General features: G+C 49.9%; 1 protein-coding gene across 10 annotated transcripts in view; it reads right to left on the bottom strand.

Moving 5' to 3' along the window:
• Positions 1–1,326: 1,326 nt before the first annotated feature.
• Positions 1,327–13,005, bottom strand: part of ST3GAL3 (ST3 beta-galactoside alpha-2,3-sialyltransferase 3) — a 181,821-nt gene continuing 170,142 nt past the window's right edge. For all 10 annotated transcript variants that reach the window (XR_015259235.1, XM_086753784.1, XM_086753779.1 and 7 more), the window contains one exon: positions 1,327–1,780. Coding sequence is in view for 9 of the 10 variants with exons in the window: in XM_086753784.1 (XP_086609910.1) it covers positions 1,691–1,780 (90 nt within the window). In the remaining variant the exon portion in view is untranslated. The remainder of the gene's footprint in view (positions 1,781–13,005) is intronic.

Here is a 13,005-nt window from a genome sequence, read left to right as displayed (position 1 = left end):
CAAGTGAGTGGGAGCAAAAGCAGCCCAGAGGACCCGTGCGAGCCCTGCTCTGAGCATCCCTTGTCTGTGGTAGGGCCATGCTCTCCCTTCAGCTCAGAGCAAGGCAGACTGCAATCACTGGGCTACGCCTGATGCAGCGCCAGGACCATGAACCCAGCCAGCATCCCTCTGGGATCCCCTCCACTGACCCCAGCGCTGGCTGGCTGCACGCCGGTGCCTCGACACACAGGGACTCTGCCCGGGACAGTGCTCATGGGCACAGTCCAGCCTGCTCCAGGCTGGGAGAGTGTGGGAGCCGATTTCCACCTCTAACCATTCCCCTGGCACTCCTGCTTCTGCCCAGGTTCTCCAGGTGGATGAGACCACCCCGCTGTCCTCGCACTCAGCCACGTCGCTCAGTTTATTCCAGCTCCTCTGAAATACGAATACAAATCAAATGTGCAAATACTGCATCTCGGGACCAAGACGGTGAAGGAAGGGATGTGCTCCTGAGAGCAGGAGGAGCAGCAGTGCTAGAGCAGCATGGGAGGAGCTTGGAAATGAAGTGAGCAGGGGCCAAGCAGAGGGTGAGGGCTCCCAGCAGGCCCCCACTCCTGCAAGCAGGCTCCATCATCACTGAGGTCACACGTCGCTTAAATAGGGAACACGATCGAGTCTGGAACGTAAAACAAATATCTTCGGCAGCCTGCTCTCAAACTGTAACGCTTCAGATCTCTGCACAAGATCTGACTTCCTTCCAAAGAATAAATTACTCCTCTCCCCCACAAAAATAAAGCAAGATGCTGTCCAGAAACGATGACACCAATCTGCACGGACTCCACGGAGGCCTTGCACAGCAGGCACAAACCAAGAGGCCTGAAAGCCTCGAGCACAGCGAGGCAGGCTCCTCAGCGCCGTGACAGGCAGGAAGGTGGGGAGGGTCTGCTGCAGGCAGAGAAAGCCATCGGCTTCCCGCTCCACCTTGGGGTCAGGGCGGAGGCAGAGCAGGGCAAATGGCTATGGAAAACGCAGCCAAGTGGCTGCTGCTGCCGCTTCTATGTGGAAAGCAAGGAAAAGTGCAGAAAAACAAACCCATGCTCATCTCCATCCAGAAGCTCCAAGTGGAGAACAAGGGAAAGCCATTATTCTCCCTTTGAATTATAGCAGCACCAAAGTTTTGGACGGATTTGTTTTCCTGGGGAAAGGTCTGAGGCTGGTGACAACGCAGATGGAGCATGGAGAGGCCAGGCTTTTCGCAGGGCTGTGCACAAGCAGATTTTGCCTTGCACCTTGGTACTTCTAGTATGATTCCAGCAGAGTTTCTTTTAAAAAATAATACTTTGTACATTCAGGCATTGCTGCCTCGGGGCAGCGTCACCTCCCATTTGGCACAAATAGTTTTATTCACAAACCTTTCTTCTCTCTCCTGAGTCTTTCCTGTTTAATTCAGGACACAGAAGATCTGTCTGCGATGCAGAGTTCAAGAACGGCCCACTCAGCCCCCTTGCCCACCTCCCGCCAGCTCTAGGCCTGGAGGCAGCAGATGCAACCCTCGTGCAGACTGGTAGTGCGAGAGGGCCTTTCCAGAGCACCTGGGCATCTCTGTGTGTCTTCAGTGAGGTGGATTCTTGTGGGGGGGCTGCCAGTGCCTGCTCCCAGAGCTGCAGCGTGCATCTTTGTCTCCTCCCTTGGAGGCAGTGGCTGCAGCCACTCAGATCCCACTCGTTAGGTCAGTGATGACTCGGGCTTTCACCAGCTTCCGCAGGAACTCCTTCTCCCTCTGGATGTTGTGCGTCCAGGACTGGAAGGAAATGGGAAAGATAGGAGGTCAGCAGCTATCCCGGCCAAGCATGCTCCCATTCCCCACGTTGCTGGACATTCCAGCTGGGGCAGGGTGCTGGCTTCTGCCACGGAGACAGATCCTGCTGCAGACCAGAAGAGCCCTGGCAGATCAAGGGCCTTCTCTTATCTAAAGCCAATACAGCCAGCAGGGTCAGAGCTGTGTACCTGAAGTAGGAGGTCTCCCCATTGACTGAGCGAAGTTTTTTTTGGCACAGTGAGATCTGGGCAACCCAGGTACCTTGGGCAGATGTAGCTGGTTACAGTGCCCACCCAAGCCATGGCACACAAGAGTTCAACAGTGCATCACTAACGTGATGAGTGCCGGGGAACAGAGGTGGCAGAGAACACGGAGGCAGGATGTTGCAACCATGCACAGCTCCCTGCCAAGGGAGGTCTCTGGGGAATGCATGGGAGTGCATATAGCTGAAAAGCCCCAAGACCAGCCTATCAAGGCCAGCTCTAGCCTCCACTAGCCCTATCAAGAGGAAGTAACATGCTAAAGGTTACACTAATACAATGTGAAGTGTGAAATGGTCACATCTCCTAGCCAGGCACTTCAGAGCAATGACTGCTGTAGCTGGTGCCAGCCCACCCAGACGTGCTCGCTGCAGCAGGCTTCAGCCATGATCAGAGCATCTGCCATCACCCCCCTGTGCTGATACTATTAAAGCACTTAATGGAAGCAGTAAGTGGTTTGTCCCCAAGGAAGACCAAGGCAGACCAGGGAAAAGCAACTTTCCCCACAATCTCCCAACAGGACAAGCATCGCAGTAAAGGATTCCAGGTCTCTAGCACAGTGCTCTGGCTAGCACATAATCTGAGCTCTAAATATGATCTGGACCATGATAAAATCACTTTACAGGAGTCTCCATGAAGTGACCTCAACCAACAAAGCGCCAGCCCAAAGAGCCCTCTGAGGGTACTTTGTCATAGTGTCCAGTTTACCCACTGCAAAACTATGGGCACCTGCTGGCAAAGCACTGGTTGCATCCATTGTACACAATGTGCATGTGGCTCTCCTGTCATCTGTGGATGTCCTGTCCTGTCCAGGACAAGCAGCTCTCAGCCACGACTGCTGACCTGGTCATGGTGTGGAGCCTGCTGCCAAGCAGTCCAAGGGACTGAAGGTGCCTCTCTAGATCTCCAGCACAGTTTGGAAATACCTTTTCTTGCTGCTACTCTGCATTTACAAGCCACTTCCATCCCCTCAGTGCACAGGAACAATGACAGTTAAAGCTGCTAAGGAAAGTTCAGGCAGGTCTTATCTTGTAACCTATGTTCAAAAGAAGCCTTTGACTTCCTCTCCTTTCAGCGACAGTGTTACCTGAATGCTGCAAAGGGTGCACCAGGAACAGGGCCACATGTGGTAAACTGTGCTGGTGCCCTTAGGGACTCTGAAAATGCAGAAGAACTCCTCTCTAAACTGAAAAGACGCTGCCCAGAAACAACTCAGTGCTTGGCTTCTGCTAGCATAGAAGCAGAAACTGAAAACTGGCACTGGGAAGAAAGCTGGCTCGTAAAAGGAAAAAAGCATGAATTTCAGAAAGCAGCAGTGGGAGTGATGGTGGTGCAGAGCCGAGGGAACTGGGAGAGCAAGGCTGTGTGTGGCTGTCACTTGGAACAGGACAGCCAGGATCCCACAATGTGCTGGAAACAGTCCCACATGTGGCACGTCAGCTGGGGGTCCTAGGCTTGGCCCCTGCCATGCAGCAACATCTCCTCTGACAACACAGCCCCTTGCGAGGAACGCACGGCACCGGCAGAGGCAGCCAAGTGTGCATGTGTGCTCCTGCCAACAGGCAGCGAGCAGCTGTCTGCTGGCACAGAGGCCATGCTGGGAACACCGGGTCTCGACGCATTCATTTACATCTGGCTGGGCTTGCTGTTCAAAGCCTATCTGAAGCACCAGGCAGCCTGATGTGCCTGACACGTCACAGCACAAGCTGCTCCTTTCAGCCTCATGAAACCGTATGAGAAGGCAACTGGTTTCACCCAGTACAACCTGCGTGCATCCCTTGGTATGGACAGTAACGGGGAAGCAGCCACTTCTAGGCAAACTCAAACACCTAAAACCTCACTGCAGGCCACGTGCAAGTGCCTTATCTGATGGCAACGGGAAATCTGCTCGCGTGAAAGGTACAAGTGGAGCAGGAATTTAAGCACAGGAGGTGGATAATAAAATTCTGGGTGATACAATTGCAGTCTCTCACATTCAGCTAGTTCTGGCTCCAGCACTGACTGCAAGGCTGCTGACAAGACCTATAAACCTCTGGCTGCTCAGCACCCAGGCTGCTCTATACCCTGGGCACTGTCACAAACTCCTCTTTCCAAGCAGAAAGCCATATGTAAGGGAATTCGGCCTCCCATCTGACCCATGGATCTCAGTGCTGTCTACAGCAGTACTCTCAAGTGTTTTGTGGCTGACTGTAAGACCACAGAGGAAGATGATTCCCCAGTGAAAGCGGGCTTGCGTCGCCCCCAAAGAGCACTAGCAGGGCGCTCGGTGCAGTGCTGCTCCCCCCGCACCTGACAGCAACGCGGGCAGGCGGGATGAGGCATGTCTTCAACACCAGCTCCGGTTACTGATTACAGGAGAGGGACTCACCCCACTGGCAGACAGAGCTAATCAGACCAAGGAGACTGCATTGCAGCCCCAGCAGCCACAGAGGGGAGAAGAGCTGGAGCAGACTTCTCAAAACTGCCAGAGAGATGCAGGCACATCGCTCCCATTGCCCTGACAGGGAAAAGGCAACAAAATACACCCTAAAATTCAGCAAGTTTTAGGGTGTATACACCCTAAATAGCACCCTGGGTAGCACACAAGGGCAGCAGGGCCCGGCAGGTGGGAGGGCTCTAAGACCGCTGCAGGGTCTCAGGAAAAGCCAGGCCTTGGTAGACTCAGGTTTGCTTGGGGGCCAGGACCACATTATGGGTTGTTGTAAGGGGAAGTTTTCTTTTGTCAGCCCTCAGTGGGTAAGCCGAGGTGCTCTGTGTAACCAAGCTTGTGGGCAAGTTGTCCTGGAAATCTTTCAGCTGATGCAGTGTCCTGAGCTGCAGCAGCATGGTAAGAAAGAGGCCACCTGCGTTCCCAGGGCTGCGCTGTCAAAGTGCTCATTTTGACACTTCGAGCACAGCATTGTGAGCAGGATCCACACCTGGAGAAGGATTACATGAAGCTGCTGCAGTGCCGGCGGTTTATTTCCGCTGCTACTGCAAAGAAGCCTTCTCCTGCCCTCGGACACTGGATGTGCTTTGGCTGCACTGCTTTGACCCTCTCTTCCCATGCACACTGAGCCATTACTGCCTCATTTCCTACTCCTAGGATCTTCGGGGTTCAGGCTGGGATTTCCTTTGCTTTGGGTCTCTCTCTGAGCAGTGGACGTTTGCTCTTTTCAATGGAGAGACAAGCAGCAGGAGCGTAACTCTGCAAGCACATGCACTGTTATGGCTGTTTATCTCAGAGAGGTGGCAGTGGGTCTGATCGTTTGGTCACAGTTATTAGATCAAAATTTATCATCAGTTAAAGCCACCTTTCAGGGTTATGCAAATGCAGCAGCCCCAAACCACCCGTCCTTTTTTTCCCTGACAATTCCACAAGGAAGCAGAAAACATTCTCTGTCCCTTCAAGAGAAGCCAAGTAGAATATTTTAAGACTAAGAAAATGTTTCAGAATCAATCCAGGAGGAAGGTAAACTCCCCATCTGCAATCAATTACAATCAGGGAATGCCTCAGCTTCAGAGCACATTACTCTTATCAAGTATATGGCAATATCTGAAAATACAGGAAGATTAAATCAGAGAGAGTGAAGTCAATGAGGAATGCATTCAAGAGAAATAGCAAGTTGTAAAACAGTAGGTTTCTCAGTTCTGTTACATCCTCCATACTTCTGCAAGTCAGCAGCATTTCTCCCTGACAACCTGCACAGAAACTACAGCAGCAGCAAGAAGCACTACTTCACAGGTAACAGTCTGTTTCCAGCCTTTGCTGGTGTTGATTTATCTCTGCCTTTAACCTGCACTGCCTTGTCTGTAGAGCTGCTTATTTCTCATGATTTGGCCTTGCCCACACCCTTGCTCTGGTCCTGGCGTGGTGATCACGCACACCAGGTGTTTTATGGCCACCCCGAGCCGCAGTTTCACCTCCCAGCGCACCTCCCATGACACCAGTGCCCTGCCTCGTTCAGGACCCATTGCCCCCCCTCTCTCAGTCCACCCACCCAGACATGGCAGCACCGCAGACGGCCCCATCCTGCCTGCACCCCTCGGGAGTCACACGTACTGAAACAAAAGGGAGGGCTGGGCACCCTCCTCTCTTCACGTTAGATTGACTCACAGCTCCTTTATGCCCAGTCATTCTTAAGCCAACTTGAAATAGAGAACACAATTGTATCTCTTCTCAGTTTTCATTTTACCAAGTTAAACAAGCAATGTTTTCTTTTTCTTTCTACTAGAACAAGTTGTTAATTTCCTCTAGGAAAACTGGGTAATTTCCCAGAAGTGTAGTAGCTCCCCTCTGTCCCTACTTACCCCAAATTTACTTATTGTGAACCAGAAAAAAGGCTCACCATTCCCTCATGCAGATGCAATTATCTCTCTTCACAAGAAGTCCTTTCCTCTAGTCTTTCCAGAGCTGTATTTGCCTTTTTTTCCCCCACAGTAACAGCCTGGTATCCTGAATTATCCTGTGATTTATTTGTACCTATCTAAGTGCTTTCCTCCTCTGCCCTTGCCAAACAATGCCATCCAGGCTTAGAGTCAAAATTTCTGGTGTTGCCCCAAACAGCACAACCTTCCATTCATACTCTTAGGTTTCATGCCACCCAATTTACTCCTGTTCTCAAAGCACACATGGTCCTCCTGGATGGTATTTTGATCCTCCCTTGTATTGGCCACACCTGGTTTTGTCTCATCACAAATTCCACTTGCACACCATTGCCTTCTGTGCCAAAAATCATTAAAGCAAACACTAAACACGACCTCCTGCGGGAGAACTCCCAGCCCTCCATTCAGTGCTGCTCTTTGTGCTCTCTTTTAGAGAGCCTATTCATATACAGGTGTTACACCAAACCGTAGCTTCTGAAGCTTAACTAATAATATCTCACAGGCCACAGTATCGCACGCTTAACTGAACTTCAGATGGACTGAGCTACTACACTTCCTCTGTCCCCAGAATGATTTTTTTTTTTAATCATATAAAGATATTAAATTAGTTTTTGTAACCTGCCTTTGGTAAATCCATGTTGTGTTTGCTTTCAGGATTTAATTATTTTTTCATTTAAACTCTGCTCTGAAGTTCTGAATAGTACCTCTAAGGTCAGATTAAGAGGTTTGAATTTGACAGGATTATTTTCCTTGCCTTGCTCCCATCCCCCTAAAAAAGAAAGGAAAAAAGTAGTATTATGTCCACTACAATCTAATCCTGTGGAACTACGTGTAACCTGATAGATTTATTGAGGACCTTTCCCTCTGGACTTGCAGCTTAATTGGCTCAGCAGCGCAGTGGTGGGAAGAGGTCTCCTTTCGCCTTTCACTGCTGACCCAGTCATTTTCTGTTTTTGTGAACTTCTCACTGTAAGCCACCCTTTCCCTCACATTCATCATATCACCTTATGGAGAGAATGTATTAATTCCTGTGGTTTCCCGCTTTGGCTCTTTAATCCCTACATCTTCTGCTTCTTTTACCTCCCTGGATGCCACAGCCCTGGTAATTCCTGGCAACTTCCTTGTTTCCATATTATTTGTTTGGCAGTGGGACTGTCCAGTGTTTGTTTATTTTCCTTTGCAAGATCTAATTCTGCTTGACTTTTGCCAGTTTCCGCTTTTTATCTGTCTTTTCCAGTCATCAGGGTGAAATCTCCTCACTGCCCAATGCTCTCTCCCACTCCTCTGTTATTTCTGCCACCACTGGGAAGCAGTTGTTTATGAAGCTATGTCTACAGCCTTTTCCTGCCAGTTCCCCCCTTGCTGCAAATATGAATTGCCGACAATTTTTGCACTTTCGACAAAAAAAAGGAGCTCAAGTCTACAGTGAGTCCCTAAGCTCTTCGTTCTGCATCTGCTTTTGGTAGCCCATTCTCCTAGGCTAGGCCTGAATTCACAGAGGTCAGAGTCTGCACACACGTCCCAGTCCCACTGAGCACCCCGCCAGCACTGCTGAGTGCCACCCTGTGGTCTAGACACAGCCCTGCTTATCGAGCTCCCTCCTTTTGGAAGCAAAATCTGAGTTATAACATCCTTTCTGTTATCTTTCCATTTAATTTAACCACAAAGGCACTTGATCAAAGGCTATTTCCTAAAATGTCCCTCTGCAACATCTTCATGCCTGCTAAAAACAGCTCTGAAAGGCCATCAGCTCATCTTGTGCCCTCATGGTTGGTGAGAAGAGCTGTGCTAGCTACTGCATCTGGGAACACCTGCGCTCTCCTTGACAGTAGTACTGGCTCCTGCTGTACATCCGTGACAGTGTGACTCCTCGTGGTACCTAGCACCCCTGCAGAGGTCTGCATTCAATGTCGGGGTCAGCAGCTGGGCTGTAGCACAGCCCTGTGGGTCTTTTACTGTCTTTTGCTATAGAAATCTTGTCCAAACCATAATGCTGTTTAGGTCCATCTTACAGCCTTACCTTCCTGGCTGTTACTGGTGTACAGTGGCACCCCACGAGTGTTACCGTACTTCTGTCCTACTGAACAAGGCAATACCTGTGCTCTGGTCGTGACTGCTATTCAATCAATCTCTTCCAGATTTCTATTACATAGACACACAGTCCTTATGCACAGGAACAGCATGTGAGGCCTTCGTTCAGCCAAAACACTGTCAAACAGGTGGCTTTTAAACAAAGACAAAAATGTATAAACCTCATCAGTCATCACCGCCGGCCCCAAGAAAAAGCACTGCCCTTTCAGAGGTCCCCCTGCCCCAGCCCCTAACCTCCCCCTCCAAAGCTGACCTCCATTTCAGTCTGCACCATTCCTCGTACTCCAACCGCAATTCATCAGCCAGGCTCGAATAGCTGTGTTTTCAGTCTATAAATCACCAGGCTAGACATCTGCCCGGCTTTCAAAGGAGTTTTGTTCTTCTTGTTGGCTACCGCAAACTTTAAGGTACTTGGAGGCCTGAAGCAGCCCAACCACCCCCTCCCAAGCAACTTGCGTTGATTTAAAATGCAAAGGACGGCTTCACAGAGAGCACCCAGATGATGATAAAGCACTATTGTTTGTGCCTTTATGGGCCAAGACTCTAAACTTGATGTTTGTGGATTATTCTGAGAGGTAGCTGCTGGCGGGGAGAGACAGAGACAAAGCTGTGTGTCACCGCGTGCCGCAGGCCACCTCCCCTGGCCCTTGTGACAGCCCTTACACAGGCTGAATAAGAAGTGTTACAAGATGGTGTCCTCCAGCATCCCACAAAGACCTGCTGGTGAAGCGGAGCCAATGATCAGAAAGAAGCCATCAAAGGCAGTTGCACCACCTCCCCCTCGGGTCAGGCCACGAGTCATTGAAGTGCCAGGCACAGCTGTATCAAAGGAGCTGACACCTCCAACAACATCGGCACTGGCGCTTGATCTGCTTCTGCAGTGAAAAGGAGACCAGTTAGCAGCTCCATACGCGACACAAACGTCACAGATGGGGTCTGGAGGGATAAGGGTGGCTTTTAACCACACATTTCTCCAAATGGGTGAGGCAGTCTGCAGCCAGCTGCTGAGAAGACAGCTCAGGATGCTCCCCCTGCATGGCGTCCTAGGTGACTCCTTGCTCCCACTCTTGGTCCTGCAAGAAATGACCGGGAGACTGACGTGCACCTCTGGATCACGAGGCCAAGGGAGGCTGTGTGCTGCCAAGCTCAGGGCAGAGCACATGGAGGAGGGATACTGGGAGCCAGTCTCATGGTTTGTTCCCATGATTTAGCACAGCCTCCTGCTCTCTCAGTTTCATCAGCTCCTTATGTTTTTACTGTTGTAAACACTGTCACTTTCCCATCCTGACATAATTTCTGTCTGAAACACTAGCCTGTTTTGCCATTAGTAATGATGAAGGTCTATTGTAATCCTTATAGGCAGGTTCATTCATTTTTTTAATCCAGAAAAGCCTTCACTTTATTTTAAAATTATTCCCTTTTTTCCTTACCTCACAGAAATATTTCCATGTTTCTTTTGCTACGTTCCCAGTGCATCTGACACTTCTACATTAATAGAAGACAGGGACCTGTGATAAAAATACACTTTTATGGAGTGCTTGGGCAGGAAGCATAACAGGACTTGAGCAAGAAATAAAAATACAATAAACTATATCAAAATTCAGCTCTGGTGGACTCATTGCCACAAAACCAGAAACAAGTGAGCAGACACCTTGGCAAGGATTCAGTCATTTTCTGTACAGCAATCATGGAAGCAGGCAAGGGTCAAAAGCTGTTGCAAAGTTATTGGGAATAGGTAAAATAGTAACTGAAGGGAGATGACACGCTTAAACATTCTGCATTTTGTAACTTAAAACAAAGAGACAGGATTAGAGCTGAAAAATCACCTGTCAGAATTCACACAACAGCATGGGGTCTGTTGGGCAGCAGTCTCCCAGCATCAGAGCAGGGAACAGCAGTGCCTCCATACTGCCCAGGAAACCCCTGCTGAAGTGCAGGGCAGCAACTCTGCACCCCCAGCCACAACAGGGAGAAAAGGAGAGAAAAAGAGATAAGGTGCTGGGCAGCGGAGCTGGGATTGAGGGGCGGTTTTGCACTGCAAGCGCTGATCATCCAGCTCACAGTCCTAGTGTGCTTCCAGCTCTCTGGAGCATGCTTATGAACAGAAAAGGGTCTTCTTCACCACACCTGCCTGGGCATACCCTGGCTGGAGCACACCGTGCTACCCAGGAAAGAGGGTAAGGAAGCCATCCAGGACTAAACTGGAGAAATTTACTCCCATGAGCATTCACAAGCACAGGAGAATCCATAGGTGTTTTGCTGACGAGGGGCTCAAGATTATATACTCGCCCCCCGCTCCCCTGGTAACACTGATGAAGCTCCAGAGCATCCGCCTCCTCACAGAGCCTTTTCCTCTGGGGCAAGAAACGTCTGCCCAGCCCTTGGGAGTCTGAGATGCTGGAAGAGGCAGTGCCTCCTGCGGTAGCAATTCCAGCACAATCTTGGACCTTGAGGGCTTTTACCCCTGTGGGGAAAGTGAAGACTAAGCAAAACTATACACTCAGGCTGCCTGTTGCGCCTCTTGGAAATTCAGCTGCCAGTCCTAAGGAGCAACAGGAAAAATCACATTCATTTCCACAGAGATTTTATCACCTCAGTCTTGGCATGGGAGAGGCATCTCCGCCCAGCTGTGAGCAAGCGAGTGCATTTTGCTGGCTTTTTTAATGTCATCAGAACAAATTCCTCAGAGATGAGTCACAGGGTTTAAAGGGTGTCCAGAGAGATGTCAAGCAGGCCTCAAGTGTAAGTCAGTGACACACCTTGCCCGAGAGGACACATGGTCGCTGGCAGGCCCATTCCCCCTGCAGACACCAGGCAAGGGAACGGGCTTGATGGATGTGCCCAGGGAGGCTCCCAGGAGCCACACAGACATGTGGCACCTCCAGACTCAGGATGCTGCTGGTGTTTACATTTCCTCTGTAAAGACAGCGATGGTTTCAGGGTGGAGCTGGAGTGCTTCCCTGCAGCTGCTCTCCAGGCTTAAACACTGAAGATTTTTGGTCATTCAGGCTGGAAGAGCACAGCAGTCAGGGAAAAGATTTGAAAGTTCTGACCCACTAAAGCCTGGTCACATTGCAGGAGTTCGTGCCTGGCATGTTCATTATGGTGGAACAGCTGCATCCCATGGCAATTGTTTCAGTGCTGTGATGTTGCTACGTTAAGCAAACCTTTTCTGCTCCCCTACCCAGGAATGAGTACTCCAGCTTGCAAGGGTCTGCAGGCCAGACAGAGGACAATACTTGCATAATTTCAAGATACAGCCTGCTTTAGTGGCTCCTTTAGAGGCTGAAATGTAGAGGAGGACCAGGAATAACTAGACCTGGACACAATCCCAGAGGTCCAAAGTGATACTGAGGAAAATGCTGTGGATGCTCTTGGGTGTCAGAGCAGAAGGAACAGACAAAAACCTTGGTGGAGCTTGGCTTTGAGTCAGTCTTCTTTCACTAGTGCCAAGGGCAACGTTTGGCACAAGGTGCTAATGCAGGGCAGCCTTCTGATTTACAAACCACATGCAGGTCTCTCTTCAGAGACTGCAGGGCCCTTCCAGTCTAGACTGGAGCAAATCTCCATTTGTGTGTTCTTTGAGGGCAACAGCAGAAGACACAACCCAACTATCATGCCCTTCACCTTTCAACTTCACCCTCAGGTGACTAACAATTACCAGCTACCATTAATATTAAATGGGAAAGAAAGAAATGCAGTCCTTTCTCTGCTCTTCACATTCCACAATTTCACAAACAATTTGTCATATTGAGAGGGGAAGAGGCAGGAGGAGCATCAATTATTGATACTCGGGAACAGATGGCTATTCTTGTACAAGGGCAGCGAGATGTAAGAGGAGCCTGTGGGTGAGGATGTGAGGATTAGATGGGCACACACATATCAGATTACCAGCCTTCAAGTGGAACAGGAACCTTGCTCCCAAGAACCAGCTCCGCAGGCCTGCAGAGCTCTCATCAACAGCCCCAGCTGCAGAAACAAATCCACTGACATCTGAATTAGTGAGACTTCACCAGAACCTTTCAACGCTCCCTCACCTCCATACAGAACATCCAGGACATGATGACTGACAGCTTGCAGACAGCAGAAGCCTGACAAAGCAGGCACCAACTGGTCTCTCTAGGAGACTCTACTGGTTGCATGTCACTTGTTCATCCTCATCTACTGGCCTGTGCCATGCAGGTTTTATTTGTGAGACCACATACAGTGTCCAAGAGTGACTCTCTCCTATCTTCCACTGGCTTCTGCATCCCACTGAGGGTGCTGGCCTCTAGAATCAAAGATCCAAGTGATCTGGACCAGTGACTTCAAACAGACACTCTGTCATCCAACTTTTTTGGGCAACTTTTCCCATTGATTCATGTAAACATCAAGAGCAAGAAGACTTCATTCTTGTTAGCTCCTGTGTAAGTGTTCTTGAGGTCAGAGACACCTACCAGATTGCAAAACAGGCTTGGTACAGGACACCCACTGCGAGTGTCCCCATGTCCA

This window comes from Chlamydotis macqueenii, chromosome 8 (assembly GCF_036417535.1).
Source record: "Chlamydotis macqueenii isolate bChlMac1 chromosome 8, bChlMac1.mat, whole genome shotgun sequence".
NCBI classification, from domain to species: domain Eukaryota; kingdom Metazoa; phylum Chordata; class Aves; order Otidiformes; family Otididae; genus Chlamydotis; species Chlamydotis macqueenii.
This window is presented reverse-complemented; position numbering and strand designations above follow the sequence as displayed.